This window comes from Falco naumanni, chromosome 11 (genome assembly GCF_017639655.2).
Source record: "Falco naumanni isolate bFalNau1 chromosome 11, bFalNau1.pat, whole genome shotgun sequence".
NCBI lineage: Eukaryota > Metazoa > Chordata > Aves > Falconiformes > Falconidae > Falco > Falco naumanni.
This window is the reverse complement of record NC_054064.1, coordinates 18,779,657-18,801,133: the sequence shown is the minus strand read 5'-3', so window position 1 is coordinate 18,801,133 and position 21,477 is coordinate 18,779,657. Positions and strand designations below refer to the sequence as shown.

The following is a 21,477-nucleotide window of genomic DNA, read 5'->3' as shown; positions in this document are numbered from 1 at the left end:
AAGCTTTTAAATAATTGTCTAGCTAAATATTTGTCAGGAATGATATAAAGATAACTGATACTGCATAGGCAGTAGAGGATGAACTATATGTCACCTCAAGGTCACTTTGAGCTCTGTAATTTTATGGAGGGTAGACAGAACAAGTCTGCAAATACATCTCAGGCAAAACATAGCCTCTTGAACAATTTAACTGGAAGCAGCTCACTTGTTCACTTACTTGAACGAGCTTTGGAAGATCCCTATAACTACCTGCAAATATTCATTCAACCTATTAGGAAGGAAGCAGCATTAATTCTGGAAAATGCTTGAAATGGGGAATTTCTTTAAACAGTATGATTCTGAAAGACTACAAAGGTACAGCCAACACACCACAGCTTCAAAGCAAGGCAAACTTAATCAGAAAGTTACTGCAATAAATTACTCTTTCACACTCAAATAAACATAGAATTAAAAATAAAACCAGAAAAAGAATTCAAACTTACTGCTTCCCCCGTATTTCCAAGGTTTCCTTGGTCTCCTTGTTCTCCCTGTTAAATGCAGAAAACAGATGATGTAGTTCACTAGAAAAGTAATTTCTTTCATATGTGTATACTGAAGTCCTCTGTTTTCCTAGGAGCCTCTCTTTATTTTCTAAATTACATTTTTCAATTTCTACTTTAAGAGCTAAAATTAAGCAACCAGCAAAAACTTAATTTTGTCAGTGGTAATTTTGATTTCGTAAAAAGATGCCCTAATGTATTTAGGACTTGGCCACAAAAATGAAAACTATGTATTAAGGGCTCACTAAATACATTGTCAGCAAATACTATAAATGAATGATTCAGTTTTTATTGAAATATTCCTTTCAGAACATTACCTTCATTATTTCATAACTGCTTCAAAAGGAAATGTTACCTGTACACACTATTGATAACTTCAGTTTTGTTATGAAATATTAGGAAAATTGACATTTGAATGACATTTTAACAAACTTCTCCCCCTCTCCCCAAAAGCTTGGAACTGGCATTAAGTACTAGATTAATTCATTCTGTTCTTCTTAGTAACGCTACAAGTCATGTTATGTGTAACTCCAGAACATTTTGCTACACATTTTACAAGTGGAAGCTGGGTGTATATGAACTATTGATTATCTGGCTACGACTATAATCTCAGTGACCTGTTGAACAGCAATTTGGGTACTGTTTACTCACACTGCAACTCAGCACTAAGAAACTCTGTTGCTGCAGGCTCCTCTTTCTTAAACCACAGCACTTCATCTCAGCACCCCTCACAGCCCTGAAATCCTGCAAGTGCAGTAACTGCCCGTGGTCCCTTGTTGTGCCCAGGCCCAGCCACCATCACATCCATGGGCAGCTAGATGTCATTTTAGCAGGTGCTGTTACTTGCTCACACATCCCTGTCTCCTAGAGATGCACAACTTCATTTTTTTTCCAAAATGGGACCTTGCAAGAAAGCAGAATCACTGGTATGATATACCAGAATATACTGGTATGATTATATGGAAGCATGTGTACTCATATCCTTTCACTGGCATGCCACTGTATATAGCAGCGTGTAACTGCACACAGTTGATACTCCAAACACATTTTATTTCATACATAAAACACCACTTACCTTTAAACCTTCCAGTCCAGGATCACCTACATAACCTTTCTGTCCTGGCTTTCCCTAAAATAAAGATTAGGAGAAAATACTGTAAACATTGTATTTTTAAAAAATAATTTAATCCTAATTTTTGTACTTATCAAAATATGTGCACTGAAAAACGTACAGTTTAGTAATGTTTAATACCAACATTTGGAGCAAATGTATTTATAAATCTACATCTGAAAATACACTGTTGATTATTGCAGCAAATACTAGCATGGTAAGCAGAATCTGTATTAACTCTTACAGCAGTTAATATTGAGAAAAAAAATTTACAAAACATATTAAGGAGACAAAGAAAAGGCAAAGTCATGTTCTCTTTTGGCTAATTCCAGCAGAATAGGGACTCACACTAACAGAATTTGATGTTTAGACTTCAGGAACTGGTGTCATAACTGTCCTTCCTCAACCACACAAAATCAGGTCAAATATCCTCTCCTCTTTGTTCATCAAATTGAGTATTTCAAGCCTCATCTCTCTCCACTAGCATTTTTCTGCTGATAGATCTTGTTGCTTTGATACCCTGCTAATAACATATTGTTACCTGGAAGAAATACAGCAACATCAGAGCAGGAGGCCATGGAGTAACGAGATCTTTAAGGCATTTTATAACATCCCTCCCTCCCTCTATTGTCACTCACACAGACCCACAAAGACATAAAACCCAGAATGCTTTTCTCCTGAACCATCAGTTAGATGGTTGTAACTTAATTATGTCTCACTTTTGGGAGGTAGTTTTCTCTCCAGGTATACTTTACTTCCTCTATGACATAAAACATGGCCTAATCCTTTGGTTATCTGAACAGCATTGCCCTGCCTAGACAAACTTGCCCCATCTGCTCAGAGGCAAAGACCCTAGTCCAAAAGTAAAGGTCCAATGGACTGGATCTGGCTCTTGAGCAAGTTGCTAATGAGACTGCTGGAGCTTGACAACCGCAGAAAGAAAATCAATATTTTAATGATTCAGTATCAAAAAGATGCAGATTTCTGCTAAAAGGAAATGATCAGCTGCTGTTCCAGCAGACTGAGTAACTGCAATCACAGGACTGTGTAATGAGCTTTCCTTTTCTACATCGGCTGTTCTGAGACAAGAACAACTAAAGCAATGGGTAACAAACAGATTTCTTCAAAAAAAGATGGGATTTTTCCATTTGGCATTTTTGCTCTGGCTGCTCTGTGCCTGTCTTTCAGAGCACAATGTATGTGAGAGTTTCTGGGCATCTGAGAAAATCTCTGTGTGACTTAAAATTCTATTTCCTTAGTAGGTTCCATGATATCTTATATTAATCCCTTTTTATCTCTCCCATTCCCTGCTTGCCTGAGTGATTTCATTTTGCCCTACAAGTTCCAACAAATATCACTGCTTTAGAAATGTTTTTGTTTTTACCAATGGATTAAAACATGGCACAGCCAGGAATGCAGGGAGAAAAGACTGCAAAGAGAAGTTCTGAGAAACCCAAATAAAGCAAGTCATGTCTTTCCACAAGGCTTAGCAAAGAACAAGTGATTGGCTTCTGCAGATTACTGCATGCTGTTTAACTACTTTGCTGCAAAGAACCTTGATGCCTTTCCAGAGAGCAAGACTGCAACATAAAAAAAAATGTTTAAAACAAAATTCACTGAAAGAAAACTAGTGGCCACTATTAACTACCTTGATAGTTTTAGTCCTATCAAAACTGAATTTGAGTTACAACTTTTAGATGTTTCTTGGCTGTAGTACCCCAGCTATGTACTAGCTGCAAAGGATGCACAACAGATGGAAGTTCATCAGAAAACAGAACAAGTGGATTTAACTGGTAAAGCAATCTGAAACATACAGATTTGGCTTTAAACAGAAATGCAATACAACTGTAAATTACACATGCAGGAAAAGCTACTGACAGAAAGTTAAAGTAAGGATGACTGCTTTTCTGCTTGCAAACCCCTAAGAAGATTACTCTTCCAGGGCAGGGTAATCCCAAAGGAAATATCTGTTTCCTAAAATAATGGCTGAAAGTTCTGTCCTTCCCTTTCAGAAAACAGCAACCACCTGTACTTCCTTTCAGCTCATCATGGGTTCATACAGGTGTGTGTTTTTTAATATAATAATCTCCCACTATCATTCTATTCCCATCCTTCCACAAGCTCCTCACATGCCTTCAGCCCACAGGAAGATATATGCCACCTTCGGAAAACGCTTCACTGGGGGAGCGGAGCAGCTTTGGGAGCACTTTTCTCTGTCTTCAGGAGGAACTGATCACCTTATGATTATGTAAATACCAGCTTTTGTTTTACCCATGTATCTTAGAAAGGAATCAACTCACAAATTCTGTTTTAAACCAGAATGTAAAAAGGAATCTTCCTCGTTCTAAAGGTCTTTTCTGCTCCAGCAATAAAGATTAATAAAAAATGCACCAATGCTTGTACTGACTGAGCTACATTGACAGTTACAGTATTAACATTTGGACAGCCTTTGAAAAACAGAGTTAGGTGGGAAGAAACTGAATAAACACAGTCACTTCTTTAATGTGGCATCTACTGTATTTTCACAGGACAAATAAATACTAAAAAAAAGCCAACAAACCAGCATATTTTTTTATTTAGAAGGATTAATTTAAGAGAATGTAAGTATTTGACTTTGGAATAGAGTAAATGGGAAGGTTTGCAAAGGAATGAATGAAAAATCAAATCGTGAGATCAAAAACATCTTCCTAAATTCAAACAGGCTGAGCTCTGTGGAACCTGACATATATTCCGAGTAAGCTGGGAAGCATCCTCAGAGTTTTGGCTCCAGTTGTCTTAGAGACATGGGAATTCTTTTTCAAGCTGGGACCGGAGAACCAGAGTGCAGGTTCATATTCACCTTCTGTTGCAGTAGAGGATGATGTATGTTGCTGGGGGTTTTTTGGTCTCATGCATATTTTTTAAAGCAAATATTAAAAACAAGGGCAGGGGGTGAGAAAAATGAGGTGAAGATTTATGGCTGCCTGCTTGGTGCATGCCTAAAGCTGAACTGGGGGCTGAACAGCGACCTGAAAGCTACACAGTAGAAGAGATCAGGGATCCCAGAAGCACTAGAAACCTGTCCAAGAGAAAACTAGAACAGTTTCATAAGAATAATCAAAGGTTTACAATATATCACCTACAGGGATACTTTACCCGGTTTAAAGAAACCCTAAGAAAGTCAGGCTAACGGTGGCTGAAAAGAGGACTAACCTATTAACCATGCCTACAAAGCAGGTGTGTAGGACAGGAGGCAAGGTGGTAGTGAGAAAGAGACAGGAAAAACTTTGAGATAGAATGGGTCTAGACAGTAGAAAAACTGTCTGTAAAACATGCAAAGGGCTGAAGCAGATTACCAAGGAGAATGAAGAATCTCCACTCCTGGAAGCTGCCAAAACCAAGTTAGAGAGACATCTGTCAGCTAAAGGTGTAGCCGACAGCTGATGGCACCTAGGGGCTACGCGTGGCCAGACCACTTCTTCAGGTCCCTTGAAAAGACCTCCCCTGCCCCCATGGCTATTTAATTAGTATAGTGACAACACAGTTTTCATAGAATTTATTTTTAGATGCAGCATTTAATGCTTTAAACTCCTTTCATGGACAATGGAAAAAAAGCCTATGTAAATCCAATGAATGTGAAACTGCAATCAAGCAAGCATAATTTTAAAAGACAGATGTTCAGCAGCTTCCTGACTCAGTCCTGCCAAACTATATCAGATTTAACAACTTCGTGATAGGGACTGTCTCTCTCCACCAATGTAATCACAGAGCATAAGTTACAAGCAGGAGTGAAGAAACAAGGACAAGCAGAGATGGAAGCAGAGTTCAGAGCAGCAGTGCAAACAAGTTGGCCTGGAGCTCTGAAAAAGCTGGAGCCAACAGAAGCTGTAGAATCCAGGCGAGAGCAGATGGGCCCAGGGACAAGGGAGGAAAACAAGCAGGGCTCTCCATCAAGCAAAATTCCCATCTCCCCTACACCTCTCATTTCAGAAGGAGATGTTAGCCAGCAAGCTACTAAAAAAATGTCTGGAGACAGCAACCCTGGGCCCACCTCAGATCCCCACATTCTTGTTCAACCACTGCTTGTGAGAGAGAGAAGCCAGGGAGGCATAAGACATGCCAGTGGTGTACACATTTCCCATTGAGAGAAAACAAAACCAAAATAATTTAGGTCAAACTGACCCATAATAGATCACCAGTATTTCAGTTTGCTAGGTTACACAGAAATTTTTCCTGTTGGGTCATTCTGACACCAGCTGATGGTGGCCTGTGCATGCCCAGCGATACAGAGAATGTGAAGGTAGGTGTCTCATTGCCCGCGAGTCACCTGCTGCAGCATCTTCTTTTCCAATTGCCACAGCACAACATGGGAGATGCTGTCCAGCCATGAAGCCCTGCCCAAGAAGGAGACTCAGAGTATGATGCAGCCAAAATAAAAATTTCCATGAGGCTCTTGGCAGAAGCTTAGGCAGATTAAATTGAGTATTAAACTGAGTCACAAAGTGTTTTGAAATTCTGTTCAATTTTTTGCATGTTTTTCTCAGTTGAAGAGAAAGATTTTTGGATGTGGTGGGGTTGGGGTTTGGTTTTTTTTGTGTGTGTGTTTTTGGGTTTGGCTTTTTTTTTTCTTTCACCTAATCATGTGGAAAATAAGCAGGTTAATATTCTTTCTAACAGAAAGCAAACTCCCAGCTTTGAAAAGCTAATGAACAGGAAAAATGACATAGGAATATATCCACTCTAGAATCAGGAAAAAATACAGGAGAAGGCTTTCCTAAGTTCACACAAGAAATGCAAAGTTATCCAAAATGGAGACCAAGCCAGGGGTTATACCACACATAAGAAAATCAAGTAACAGCAGAAGATCATATTGCTTTCAAGAAACTTAGTGATACTCCTGTAGTCTTTAGTGCAGGCTAGTATTTATTTTTACCTTAGATCTTTTCTAAAAATAAGCTTCAAGTCCACTGAAATACTCTTAGACACTAGTACATTTTTATAACTAACAAAATTGATCGTTAGTTTTGGACTGTTTAGAACATGTCAGCACAAACAGCATTGTGACATTCCAGCTTTACTGTTCTCAACAACTGTCTACCAGATCAGTTTGAAAATGATTTCTTAAAGCATCCATCCTTTATATTTCTCCCTGTCAGCCAAGTCTTAGGGTAGGTTCTTCCTCAATATAAATATTTTGACATATCAGCTGGTTGAGTTCCTAGGAAGTGCCTACTGGTTTCATCTATCTCAAAGAAGCATGATAAGCAGTTCATTATTGACTCTTTCCTTTTCAAAAATTTTATTTTGTGCACCATGGCTGTGATTTCCTTTCAAATCCTTTGTATACAAAATGATTTCTCCTCCCAGACTTCGCTTTGAGCACATGCTGAGGAAAGAGACGTATTTATTTAAGAGATGCCATTTTAACACAGTCACTTCTTACAGCAGATGTACCTTTTAAAGCAGTACTTCTGCTGAAAAATAGCCCTAACAAAATTACTTATACTTACTCTTGGGCCGACTCCTCCAATAGGTCCAGCTGGTCCTACTTCTCCCTAAAAGAAATCAAGACTTCAATAATCTTGATGCCAAGTCTAGCTTTAAAACAGAAAATCTGCAGATAACCGTTCATATTTATCATATGAAATCTGCTTCATATGTGTTTATGTATGTCCAAGTCTGACAGAAATGCTTTAAGAGAGACTAATCTCATTTCAGACAAATTCATTAGCCAGAAAGCCATGCCCTATGTAGCCAGTAGATGCAGGCAGAAAAGCTGTGAAACTCTCAATAGCAATATTTTCACATTTTTGAGTAGGGAGAGACTCAGAAATGATGGGTCAACCTCTCTGTCTGCCCTGCAGGTACTCTATTTTAGCAATTCGTGACACGACTATAAAAGCAGTAGAAACATTCCTGCTTTTCTCTTCCGTATTATTATGGCACAGCCACCAAGTTAGCCAAGCCATTTTGCCAGGGTTTATCCTTACCCTTTCTCAGGGATGGAGGGATGCTGGCGGTCAGGCTTGTCAGGTGTGTAAGAGAAGAAATACTGTGACACTGTGCCTGTACTGCGCAGTGCACTGATATCATTATGCATGATGAGGAACTGCAGTGTTAACTCTTCAGGGTTCACTCACTACACAGTTATATTAGAGCATGGATTTGTATCAATGCCATGCCAGGACATCATGTTGTGATCATTTTAAGCTTTAGTGATCCTCTTAAATATGGAAGATTTCTCCCAAGTTTTGGAGGAAATGATACACAGCCTTGTCAATTACAAGTGATAGGAAAGAGAGGAATTAAGTAATCCTATCTGCAGCTTCCTGGCTTCTAACTAAACAGATCATGTTAGATTTTACTCACTCACAATCTGTCATGGAAGCCTACAAATAAGCTACATAAAAGTCTAGAGGTCTATCACCAAAACCAATGATTAAATTATTTCAAATGTATTACTTTTAGTGAAAAAGACATGAGTTCTATTTTAAGATGATGAATTCAGAATACTCAATAAATCTATAAGATTAAGAGCTGCTTTCCTCCCCCTTTCAGTTAACAGTGGTCTAACTGTTTACTTAAGTGTTTCTAGGACCCTGTAATTAAACTGATATATGGTTTCTATTTCCATACCACCCCCTACCTCCCATCTCCCCAGTTTAACTAAATGAACCACACCTGACGCTGGACACATTATTTGAGATTCCACAGAAATAACTAAAATAAACCACGTAATGGATGCACAGCCCCATAAAGCTGCTAAACCCTCTTTGGCATACTTGTCAAAACCTAACTATGGTTGTCTAACCCTCTGCTCCTCACAACTTTTTCTTTTAAACATAAACATCTAATCTCTTGATTGGATAATTTTTGCATCTTACCTGAACTCCTTTGGGGCCTTGTGGCCCTGGAGGCCCTCGGTCACCCAGAAGTCCCTAAACATTCAAACAAACACAGTGAGAACTTGTATCAACTAACCATATCAACTAACCATGAGGTTGGTCTAGCTTCTCTCCTCTTACAAACCTGGGCAGAAATGCAAAACTGAGGAAGTAGACCTCATTTCTTACCAGTGTTCTTAGGATTTCCCTTAGGAAGCCATGAGAAGATACAGCAGAATTTTACTATCTGCTGGAAAACTGAGTATCTTACAAAATTCTACCACATAGATTTTTCAGAAGCTTTTTTCTTTTGTCTTTTTGAAAAGGAAATAAGAAAATATTGGAGCTTGCAAAAGAACAGTTCCCGTGTTTTGAAGATGTAAAGCTTGTCTTCATATTAAGATTAAAGCAGAACCAATGTAACTCTTCTAGATCTTTAGATTTAGATTTAGGTAGCCTTTAGCATAAACACGTGATGACAACATTGCAATGGAAATGAACTACGAAGTGTATTTAAAATACTAGCTTGTCCAAAACTACTTGTAAATTGCAGCCCTTACGTTTCTGTCAGGATTACATTCAGCTTCCCAGAGATAAAGCACCTTATCTTCTGCCAACTCTGAGTTATCATGACTTCTCACACCAACATTTTCAAAACTTTGTTAAAATGACTTTGCAGCTAGCAGTGTGTCAAAAATCTCGGTCATCCCAATTACAATGGTAGTAATTGGGAAAAGCACTTGATCTGGCGTAGGACAAAAAAAAAAATAATAATCTCTGTAAACATATTATTAATGTTCTGGGAAAGCTAAGCTTCACATTATCAGATAAAGCAACAAGAACAAAGAAACTGCCCTTTAGAAGAGATATGATTAGCCTCTGAAGAAAGCAATGGTGGAAAAGTTCCAAGTGTAAGCCCTATTAATTGCTTACTAATGAAGCTGAAGTCTAGACAGAAGGTGCAGGCATTGGTCCAGTAACAGTTTACTTAGCACACGAAGTAAAATGGAACTGAAAACACAACAGGCCACCTCAAAGTACTGAGTTTCATCAAAGAGCCCATCAGTCTGGGGAGGACTGGGATGTACTGCTGTTTGACATAGCACCACAAAAGTGACAGGACAGCTTTTAGTAGCACTACGTAAGTAATAATCTTATGTAGTTAGCCATGAAATTTTTTCATTGACAGAACTGTTAGTAAAGCACATTAGGAGATACAGCTTTCGGTACTATGCAATTGCACAGTGGAAATGTTAGCAACACTGCTACTGTACACACTCTTCCACTGCACTTAACTGGATCTCGAAAAAAGTCCCAGACTGAAAATGAATATTAAGACTAAATGAAGTTTCCATCTCCCCTTTGAGGTTTCAGGCAACAAACAGAAAATGAAGGTAGTCATTACACATGTCCCAAAGTGTCTGGAAAAAAACAGGGGAGTCAGCAAATGGGGGTATCCTGTATTTCACATACATAACTTCCCAGTTGACTATCCCTTCCAGAAGCGGTGAAACTCCTAATAGCCACTTCTATTAATCGTGTTATCCAAACAAACATAAGTGAGCACAGGAAGGAAGTTCTCAACCACTTCCATGGTACAACACACACTGCTGGAAAAACTGCAGCTGTAGTCAGCATATTCTGATCATCTCTTCCCGTCAGTTTTCTCTGTTACAGAGCATAAATACTTGCAAGAATAACATATGAAACAAACTAAACTATTCCAGAAAATCTTAAAAGTAATCTTATTCCCCTTTTTAAAATGTGTTTTGGGGTTGGTTTGTTTGGTTTTGGTTGTTGTTTTTTTTTTTTTAAGAAGTGGTGGATCAAGATCAAACACCTTCTAAAATATTGTTTCCAAGAAGAGTAATGTGCTGTAGACCAAATTATGTAATGAATCCTTTGAACGGTATTTTAGAGAGGTCAGACTTGCCAATTACTGCACTAATTTAGGGAAAATTGACAATCCAGAACTTCTACTGGTATGTAGAGACGGCTCATCACACTCACAGGGCCTAAACTCTTCACCAAGAGGTTGAATTTCTCCCACACCAACTGCTAAAATATAAAACTTACCCTACATTCTTGTCTTTTAAAATAGGTATTGCTTCTGAGGAAGCATAAACAAAAGCATGAAAAAACCAGCAGCACTGTGAGAACAGTTTTCTAAGAATAAAAGCTGGAGGAATTTTTTTAAAACTGCAGTCAACACAAGACTGCTGGGAATCCTGAAAGCCAAACATTTCCAGTGTTATGCAGCCCTTCTCCCTTCGTACTTTGTGTAAGAATTCTTTCAGTTTAGTAAGCCATCAGTTCTCCTTGATTAAAGCAGGCTGTCTAAGCCTTTGGTCTCTGAGACCAAATGTGCTGGAGACCACGGAATCTTGTTCAGCTATGTAATTCCTGTGTCATAAGTATATATATAAAGTAATACAGAGTCTTAAGCTTTGTGAGCTACCTTTTAGTACTTTTTTGCTGGAATCTGTGAAAAGGTAAGAGATAAGTAATGTATATAATTAAACATCAACCCACTTCTAACAATAACATCTAATTTAACACTTTGGATATAATGTGGAATATCATCATCTCACTTAGTGAAGAAACTGGGCAGTAGGGATTAGATTTCAGTTACATCATTCATGTACAAATTAAATCTGATCTGCAGTTCAAGAACTGCTGTATTTCTCTTCTATTTCCCCTAAACCCTAGACACAGTGTTGCATCAAAATATTTTTGTAAGTGCCCTGGTTAATTCACAAACACAGGAGCAATTGCCACTGCAATGGCTGGATAAAACTCGTTCATATAAGGCTGCTAACATTATATATACATACAAACAAGTTAGCAAAGCAATAAATCAGAACTGAAGAAAAAGCCCACACTTGCCTCTGGAAATGTATATTAACTGCTCCCCAGTTTGCCACATCAGATAATGAGTTCTCAGCCTTCCTAGCAAATTCATCTCTGGGCTATTTTGGGACGAGGCTCTTGACACAGTATGTCAAGAAAGGTATGAGATGCAGAAAAGATTGGCAATTTGAGATGTTCTCAAGAATGATTAACTTTGGCATGGAGTGATTGTTGGTCTTGCAGATACAAATAATACTGTATCTTTCAATTATTTACTGGTCCCTGTCTTACATTTTCTTGAGTAGTCTGCCACAGAATCTCACAATTCTGTTGATGGGAAATCTTGTAAGTTCCATCACTGTTTTTTCATAGTCAACTTGCATGTTCTGTCCTTGGACAAATGATATTGTTGGTCTTGCACGGTTCTTTTGCCTCACCAATTTCTGCTCTCTGGTTTACTTAGCAAGCTCAAAAAGGCCCTTCATTTGGTAGGAAAAATAAACTGCCTCTCAGAATACAGTCATTCAAGTATCCTTTTCAGCATCTAGTCCCACCTGATTGAGTCCTTCTGGAATACAAATGCCCAGAACTGTGTGTGCTACTTAGATAAAGTTTTGTTGTGCTCTGTGCAGTGGCATTAACAAGACACCTTGCCTTATGTGTTCTAGAATTTCACATAATTTCTAACTGCCTTATTGTGCTTTTATTTCAGAGAGATCTGGGATCTGGCACTGTCTTGCCAGTTGTGAAGCTCTAAGTTTACTGTAGGATTTATTGGTTTAGTCCTTGCATGCATCAGCCTGGAGTAACAGAAGTGGAATGAATTAGTACAAAGTGCAGTTTTTAAGATCATCTAAAGATGCTCAACTTCATTTCACATACAAATTCCATTCCATCATACTTGTGCCTATTTATCAGTGAAAAAACAATATAAGAATAGTCCCAAGACTTGTGAGTGAGGAACTTAATTGGTACTTGTCTTTCAACAACAAGTAGTCAATATTTAGATATTATTCAATATCTTCAATAGATATCAAATCTTCCTCTGGGTTAATTTCTGAGCCACCTGCACTTTTTGTACTAGTCTCTACCTTTTCCATTTTAAACAAAAATTTCCCATATGTGATTTTATCCAAAGATTTATTGAAAACTCTATACATGTGAATTATTGCCTAAGCTGGTCTAAAATATTAGTCTACTGACAAGCAGAGGCTACATTAATCTGGCACAGTAATTTTTTGGTAGATAAAATAATACATATAATAATAATGGATAAAATTTATCCATCTTTTAATCTGGCATGTGAATTTTACCATTTTTTCTATAGCTTTAGCTACCATTTTTTAATTTTTTTTTTTAATTCTGTATTACTTAGTTGAGACCTATAGAGAACTGCATGTATTTATTTAAATATAGGTTAAATATATGTCACTTTCTAGCTCCATAGTGTTTTCTTCAAATTTCCTTGCACTTGCCATAATATGCTTCCATCTAACACAGTAATTACCTTCATAACTGCATGGAGAGCATTAAACACTATATTAACTTCCTGATATAAATACCTGAGGCAAAGAATCTGCATTTTGACAGTAAGATTATCTTCTTATAATGCCAGTGTCCATCTCTCAGAGCTTTTCCTCAAAGATTTATACTGGGTTTTGTTATTCAGAATAAATTTCCCTATAATCTTACCTTAGGACCTTCAGGGCCATTTAATCCAGGTACACCAATGTCTCCTGGAAAACCCTAAAGAAATCATACAAACAAATGATTTACAGAGTAGGAACATTTCCAATGTACTTGTTTTGATTCTGTTCATTCATTTAACAAACCTGAATCACAGAAACAAGAAATAAATTTGTTCTGCCATCCCCAAAATGTCAAAATCCATTAAGTTTCCTTGAAAGGACTTGGAAAAGTGACAGATTTTAGGCAGCATTCATTAAACTCAATTTCGCAGATGTCAGTATTGGTTTCATTTCTCTTAGCGTAAGACTTTTTATCCACTAAGCAACATTTGAAATTAAATCACTGGATTGGTATTGATGCACAAAAAACCCCCACAAAGTAGCCAGCACCATGTTCTGTACTTATGAATTCAAATATTTTTAAAAAGAAAAGCTTAGAGCGCCGCTGAAGCCCTTTAATCCTTGGCCACACTTTAAGGACGAGATCACTGCAAGATTAAGAAAAGGGTAGAACGCCTTTTGCCTCCAAATCAGCAGGTGCTAATCCAGGTCTGGCTGGCAGTAAGTGAAGGTCACCAGCATGTATTATTATTCTGAATAAGCCTTTGTGAAATAGTGTATGGCATAGATCCAGCTGCTGGTAAAGAAAAGATGAATATGGAAAGGAAATTAATTACCTAAAATTACCACCCCAAGCCATCTGTCCAGTAGGCACTGAGTGGGACACCATGAGGATGCCTGCGTCAGAGGAATCCAGTGCTACAACTAGAACACTTTATAAGTAATGACTGTGTTTTAAGGAAACAAAAATGATGCAGCTAAGTCTTATGCAACACAGTAGTGGGTTAACTTTCATAAACATCTGGTGAAGGAATGTAATCTTTATATTTGTAGGATAAAGTAAAGCACTGGTAATTGACTCTAGTTAGCACACGGCTTGCTCAGTCCCCTGCCAAGACAGTATTGGATTTTGTTATTTTTATAAACTTAAATTTCATTAAATCTTGCCTATCTAAAAATAGAAAAGACTGTCACTGAAAAGTTCTTCCTCTGAGTAAAATATTATTACTACCTCTGTGCATATCCATTGCCTAACACTAGTAAAAACAAGTTTCCTTCCTCCTTAACAAAAAAATTGTTGCAGATTCAAAATTATAAATATCACTCTCTGCATGCATACTTTCCCAATAATGGAAATTAAAGCATCATATATCTTCAGAATAATTTATATAGCTTCTCATAAAGAACTTCCAGCACAAAATTCTCTCTGACACCCTTCCATACTAATGCAGGATAATACATATCATCATTAAAGTTTCAAGAGTCACTTTTTGTGTTCTCTAAGCAGGTAAGAGGTATTAAAAAATTTGCCTCACTAAGTGAATAAAAGTTGGCCATACTCTATTATTCCAGAACACCTGACCTTCAAATACAGGTAACGATAATTTCTAATGATTATTCATAATTAGATGACTTAGATGGCATTAATTAAAAAAAAAAACAAACACCAAACAAACAAAAAAAAGAAAACACCAAACAAAAAACAACTTACCAGAAAGGTAAAGAAATCATACTAAGGCAAGAAGTTTAAAAGAAAATATTATTTCAGCCTCAACTACCATATTAAAATAAAATTTAAAAAGTATTTAGGGCACCACTGTTCTTACTTGTAGGGCTTTCTTCTATTTGTTTTCTATAGTCTGTTCTTAACAGGAGGCAGAGAGACTTATGAGTAGTGATTTAGACAGAATGTAAATATTTTAAGGTGTGTTATATATCAAGTAAAAAATAAATGTATAAACAACATATGAAATAAAATGATTTCTTTTAAAAAAATCAGGTTTAGCACTGGAATGCTAATGAATACTAAAGAGGAAAAAAGAACTGATCTGAGTTTTTAGAAGAAGCGGAACAACCCTAATGCCCAGCATTTCACAGAACATCACAGTGGTAATTTCTTTTTGCCATAAAGCAGTAAGTACGAGTAGAGCTGTGCAACAACTCCAACGCGCCTCTAGGTGGCACAGAGCATATTAGTCACATGTGACCAGGGCACCCAAGCTGGTACCTAAAGTACTCCCCTCAGTGTGTATCAGCCTGGATTTCTGTACGGGTCATAAGAGGATTTTTTACAAATCCTGACCACACTTAACTACTGAAATCCACTATCTATCTGAGATACACTGAAGAGTTAGGCCAGTTCTTTGGAAGTTGCTAACTCATCCTTTCTTAATTTTAAATTTGCTTATTTACAGACATTAAATAGTTACCAGGTGGGTTGTTTTGCACATCTGTAAAACTTTTAACTTTCTAATGTGTGAACAAGTGCTAAATGCTGACACAGAGAAAGTTTTCCTCATGGCAATAAACATTCCAGAGAACAATCTGTCAAGAAAAATGTCTATTTAGAAAGATTCTTATATCTTGATAAGGGAATACGCCTACTTTATTTATTTGCATAAATACTTCTAAAAGGAATTCAGTGAGAACTATAAGTTGTAAGCATCGAGAAGCACTATCACAGTTAGAACAATCATGACATTTGGATACCTTTCCATGTCAGGCAGTCTTAGGATGTGAGATGGCTACTGGCCTGAGAACATCAACCCTAGCAAGGCATTTAAACATTCAAACTGAAAGTCGTCATCATTTTTGTCTTTGCCATAAAGCTGGATTTAGACTTTTCTTCTCAAGCACTACCACAGAGAAAATGCAGATGCTATGGCAGTATTAGAACACATTTCCAAGATGTTCTCACATTAATAATCCAGGACACAGACAGGCACTCCAGACAATTCCAGAAGAAGAATGAACCAGAAAGGAGTTCTTAAAACACTCAGCAATGCTGTTTGCCATTCAGATTCTGAGTTGTGAAGTGGTATACATTTCTACCTATATCTGAATTCGCCAAGAGTTATTCGGCAGCCAGCTCCCTGTGAAGCTACGCCAGATTAAAAGTTCATTATTCTTCCATAAGTGAAAGGCCAGGAGATCAATGTATAGCTTCCAGCTGCAATGCAATTTCCAGCAGAGACTATTTGGAGCAAAATATCACTCAGTATTATGACTTCTACTAAGGAAATGCAAAGTGCAGATTCTTATCTTCACATCAGCTAGAAGCCTGGCAGGTAGTAGGCTACAAATTATTTTTAAAATCTTGCTGCACGTGTGGCCTTTTGCCAGCAAAGCACTTCAGAGTTCACTCAGTTTAACCCAGCTAGAGGTGGTGTCAGAAAAAAATGTAGTTCCAGCTATCTCAACACAAATGTGCTTTAACCTTGCTAGGAAAGTGACCCATTTTGTACTGAGCACATTTCAATATAAATTAACATATTTATTGTTCTCACTTATCTATATAATCTTTAATTAATGAAAAAATGCACAGATGATCAGCCTGTTACTATGTCAGGACATGTCTTTTTGTACTGAAGTCAGTGCCTCAGAGATGAGAGATCTGCAGAAGCTGTTGCTTTTCTTTTGTTTGTTTTCCTGTGTGGCTGCTAACACAGAAGCAGAATATCAGAAATGTTTGGAAATTACACTCCATTTCCAGTAGGAATTCTCTTACATTTGCAGAATCCCACTCACTCCAAGCTGTTTCTACACGACATTTGCCAGCATTGCTGTTAGTCACTGACCCTCATGCCCTCTATCTCCTTAGCAGCCGTCAATGGGATTGTGACACAAGCGATGATAGAAGGACACCACAGAGCAAAAACCTCTCCAGAGACTGTGATAGTCCCTTCAGTTGCCAAGTTTCCCTGCTCCAATATTTCATTCAATCACATGCTGTGTTTCATTTGAATGAGAATGAATTTTCAGAAGCAATACTGACTGGATGCCACTACTAAACTACAAGGTACTTATTAGAGCTTTATTACTAATTATTATCAAATTACAAAAGGAAGATTTCTGCATAAAACTACAATCTCTCTAAACTGAGAAAATGAGCTGTGATTTTGTATTCTCAAATAAGTGTTCATTATTCTTCTGTAAGTACATGCTATGCAGAGATACAATTCAACTAAAAAAAATTCTTTATACAATATTAGAAACATCAGTATTCACACAGTTAGGGGACTTTTTCCTTTGCCATTCATACAACTGCATGACAGTGTCAATAATGTGCCAAGTACAAAGAGAAAAACAGTAAAAAAAAAAAAAAGATTTGAAATTAACTTTCTTCCGTGTGTGCCAATCTAGCCAAGTTTAATGCCAGCATTTTTAAAGGCCAGAGACAAAACTTTAATTTTTTTCCCCACAGACCTTTAATTCTGATTTTGGAAAGGGTGGAGGAAAGAATCTAACAGTACAAATTACAACTGTACAATTGCAATTTATCAGAGAACAGAAAAAAGGGTACAGCATACGATACAGTACAGGAAAGCTTTGCAATTTACTGTTGGTAAGATGTGAGTAACACTATGCTGATGTTGCTTTGTGCTTTTGTCTAACTGCACATGGCGGATCATTTCAGTTAAGTTCACCAAAACACTAGTGACTTTTTCGTGAGAGACTTAAAGTCATCAGGTTTTCCAAATATGATGCATCATCCTTCAAAGCCATCTAGTGCATCTACACATTATATGGAAGACATATCAGAATCACTGTATTTATAACAAGTAGTATCAAGTATAGTCTACTCTATAGTGAGAGCCAGGTTGTACACCAACCCTTCAAAACAGACCTGCGCGGCTGCTTGATGGCCAAGAAGGTGGCTGGTGATTCACCTGACTGACCAGCGCAGCAGCAGCAGCCACTGATCAGTATTTTAAGGACCAAGTATTGAAGTATTCTGTAAAGCTACAATGTGAGAAGTTAAGAGCTTTGGTAAGAACTTCAGTGCAGACCCACTCCAAGGATCAGACAGGATTTCCAGAGGGAGCTTGGCACAGTTTAACCTGGTTAGAGTTACACTTGTTGGACTCTGTTTAACAGTCTCCCTGTCTGCCCTGAAGACTTTCAGTAGTCAACCTACAAGGCCCAGGGAGACCTTAGCCACCTGCTTAATTACTTTCACAAGACTCAAAAATCACGCCAGGCATTCAACATCAACAGCTACTTTTGTGTAACTTTCAAATACATATAACAATGGTAAGCAGAGAGAAGTATATTTTACAATTTTGTTCCAACTTATGGTGAAAACAATCATCAAAGGTGGGCATTTCATCAGGGACAAAAATAACAGATTATGTATTTATTTTAAAATATTCAGGCTCGTTTTTGTGTTACCAATAACAGTTAAATGACTAAGGTCTGAGGAACCGGTCTTCTTTCAGGCTTCTAATGATGTAACTGACAGTGGGGTTAGGCAAAGCCTGAGTACAGAGTAAAGTAATGAGGAACAACTCTGTGCCTTTTGAAAATCAAGTATTCCTAACTTTAAACCTTAGAAAAGAGATTAGTAGCTAATAGTCAGTGAAATAATGCTTGTGCAAGAGGAACTCTATTCTCTTGCAGGAGGATTATTGCACTGTACACTGCATAGTGCTATGCTGCTAACAAATGCCCACACAAATCAGACCACACCTAGACTAAGGCCAGATCAAAAAAGTAAGGCAGAAATTTCAAATTTATTTGCAAAACTACTGTTTCTTTTAAGATCAACATCAAAATCCAAGAGCCAAAGCAGTGCAAGTGTTTAAAATCAAATAAAAAACATCTCAGTACCAGTTTCCTTTACTCTAAGCAGATTCAGCATGTTAGAAGTTAAATAATGCCTTGGTAAAGCAACACAAATCAAGTTTTGTTTATCTGCATGTCCCTTTTTCTATAGTGAAGTCTCACCATAGTTCTGTCTGAAAAAGGAAAATCTCAAGATGACAAATTCTGTGCAAATTGCCTGTGAAGATCTGTGGAAACAGACTAGGACCTAACAGGCAGACTAAATTATAACCACTTAAAAAAAATATAAAGCAGTATGCCAGAACATGCATTTAATTCAGCTATAAAATTGTCTTTATTTCTATACTTCAAGTAATTTGCATGCAAGCTATTCAATGTGATATTGAAAGAGAACACTACGTTATCACTGCACTCGTGGCATTGTTTGCATAACCTCAAAACAGCATGTTATAAGATAGAACAAGCATTAAAAATAAACTTTTTTTTTAAATGAACAACTCAAAGTAGCCAGTAATTGACTTACAAAACCTCTGCCTTTTTGACTGTTTACTATTATTTGAATGTATCCTTTTCCTTTGTAATGTATTCTCTTGAACATGAAGCATACTAATTGAATCCCATATGAGTACCTTCCTGAAAGAATAAGCTAATGACTTCAGATCAAAATACTGCAGAGATGAAAAAAGTTCTATTGACAATAATGACTAACGTGCCCTCTGTTTCAGACGAAACCTATTTATAATATTTAGAGAACATCTGAAGGAAACTATCACCCTTATTCCTGGGGAATAATTAAATGTGATTCATAGAGTGAAATGTAACTGTAAAATATTCTGAATACGTGTGGAAGCCTGTTAAAACATTGTCTCATTTCATTCACATTAACAATAAGCATTACATACTTCATTGTACACAATTAACACTGAGTTAAAATAGTCAGACCAGCAATTTCCAGTTGTCATACCAATAAAATAAAACTCTCTAGAAAGTTGAAATTTTGGCTGTTTATTTTTAGATGCATGACAAAGCAGCAAAACGTGTAAACTGGTGAAGAACATGCTCCATCAAGTGCTCACTAAAGATAACCAACGCTTTGTGAGCAGCATGCATTCAGGCACATGACAGACCCTGGCTCTGCAGCAACATACCCAGCAGAGAGTTTGGCTTGACACTGCAGGACTCCTGCACTGCAAAAGAATGCACTTGGCAGACAACCCTCACACACCGCCCAGAAAGCAAGCACGAGACCTCTGTCCTTCCCTTTACTCACTCCTGCCCATCAGCACCGCAGTTCTCAAACGGACCCTGGCTATGAGCGGGTGGCTTATTTCAACTCTGATCTGGCATACCTAGGTTGCACAGCTGCAGAGGAAAGATTTAGGAAGCAATTCACTGCTGACCTGCATATAAAACGCCAAAAACCCGGAAGGATGAGTGAAGCCTGCCAGGCCTGTTCCCACTGTTGTGTGCAGAGATACTTCAGCTGCTGTAGTGCCTCATTTACAGCAGTTTACATAGAATAAAAATTACGGATATAGCTGCTTATTCTTTATACTGGAAATGAAATACTCAAATGTGTAATTGCAGAGACCAAAGGATCTTCAGTTTCTTATTTCACATGCGCCCAAAACAAGCTTGAACATGGGGACAGGACAAATCCCACTGTCTTAGTGTTCAACAAAAGGGGAGAGACATAGTCTGAAGTAGGATCTGACAGGTTGTGCCACTGGGCAGACACACCCTTGTTCCTCCCACTCACAGCAATGCCCAACAAATCCCAATATAGCTTTATTTATTATTTTTTTAATCTTTACTAAAAGACATATGGTATAGATTGTCATGTCCACAGCAAATTCAAAGTACTCCCCTTGCAAGACACTATTTCATCACAATCTGCTGTCTCCAGAAGCATCAAGGGGAACATGCAATACAGGATGTAATGTCTGTTTTCTACCTGGAGTCACAGGAAGTCTGACAATTCAGATAATGAAATAGGAACAAGGAAAGCAGTCCTGCCTGACCTCCTAGCTGTCTATTTTTGGAAGAAGACACATGATTAGATACATGACAGTAGGCTTTTCTTGCAGGAAATTCCCCAATAATTGCTCATACTTCATATATGCAGTTGTGTCTAAATAGCTTCTAGCAACAACAACTAGCTTATTTTTATAAGACAAAGTAACAGGGAGAGTAAGAAACAACCTTTGTTTAAGCTCGCTTTTTATATTCCTTTTATTATAGAACTTCTAGTATTTCCAACTTGTTCAAGTTCCTGGTATACTGCTGTCCTACCTCCCTTCTATTTCTGCTATTTCGCCATATGGTGACCATGTTTTTATGAAGTAAAAGAAGGCAAAACTTCTCTTACTTCTTTTGGATCTGTCTTGTGTGACTAAAGTTGAGAAACATTGATTTGTAGTTTTAAACCTGACATTGTACAAACAGTTACTCAAAGAAAAATACCTGGACACTCAAGCTTTAATTGTCTAACATAAAACACTTTATTTGCCTTCCAATGGCTGAAGTGATTCTGCATCACTGAGCAAAAGGAAATGCTGAGATTTTCAGACAGAAACTTTTCCCATTCGTATCTGCCCTGAGGGTACTAGCCCCCAGTGATGAATTTATCCCTAGGCCCAAAGGAATAACATGCCTGGGTTGGAATAAGGAACTATGAAGGACTACAGGGATAGGTGTCAGGGTCACCAGTACACAGGCTTCAAGACCAGCAATTTGATATTAACCTGCCATAGGTCTCCTTGGCTGGAAGCTACACAAGGTGATGCAAGGATTCTGCTAAT

At 37.7% G+C, this 21,477-nt stretch overlaps 1 protein-coding gene across 3 annotated transcripts in view; it reads right to left on the bottom strand.

The window, feature by feature from the left end:
- The window catches only part of COL24A1 (collagen type XXIV alpha 1 chain), a 148,346-nt gene that overhangs the window by 63,535 nt on the left and 63,334 nt on the right, over positions 1-21,477 (bottom strand). For all 3 annotated transcript variants that reach the window (XM_040611032.1, XM_040611030.1, XM_040611031.1), the window contains exons 20-24: positions 13,056-13,109; positions 8,514-8,567; positions 7,140-7,184; positions 1,615-1,668; positions 483-527 (exon numbers count right to left, since the gene is read on the bottom strand). In XM_040611032.1, the coding sequence (XP_040466966.1) occupies positions 483-527; positions 1,615-1,668; positions 7,140-7,184; positions 8,514-8,567; positions 13,056-13,109 (252 nt within the window). The remainder of the gene's footprint in view (positions 1-482; positions 528-1,614; positions 1,669-7,139; positions 7,185-8,513; positions 8,568-13,055; positions 13,110-21,477) is intronic.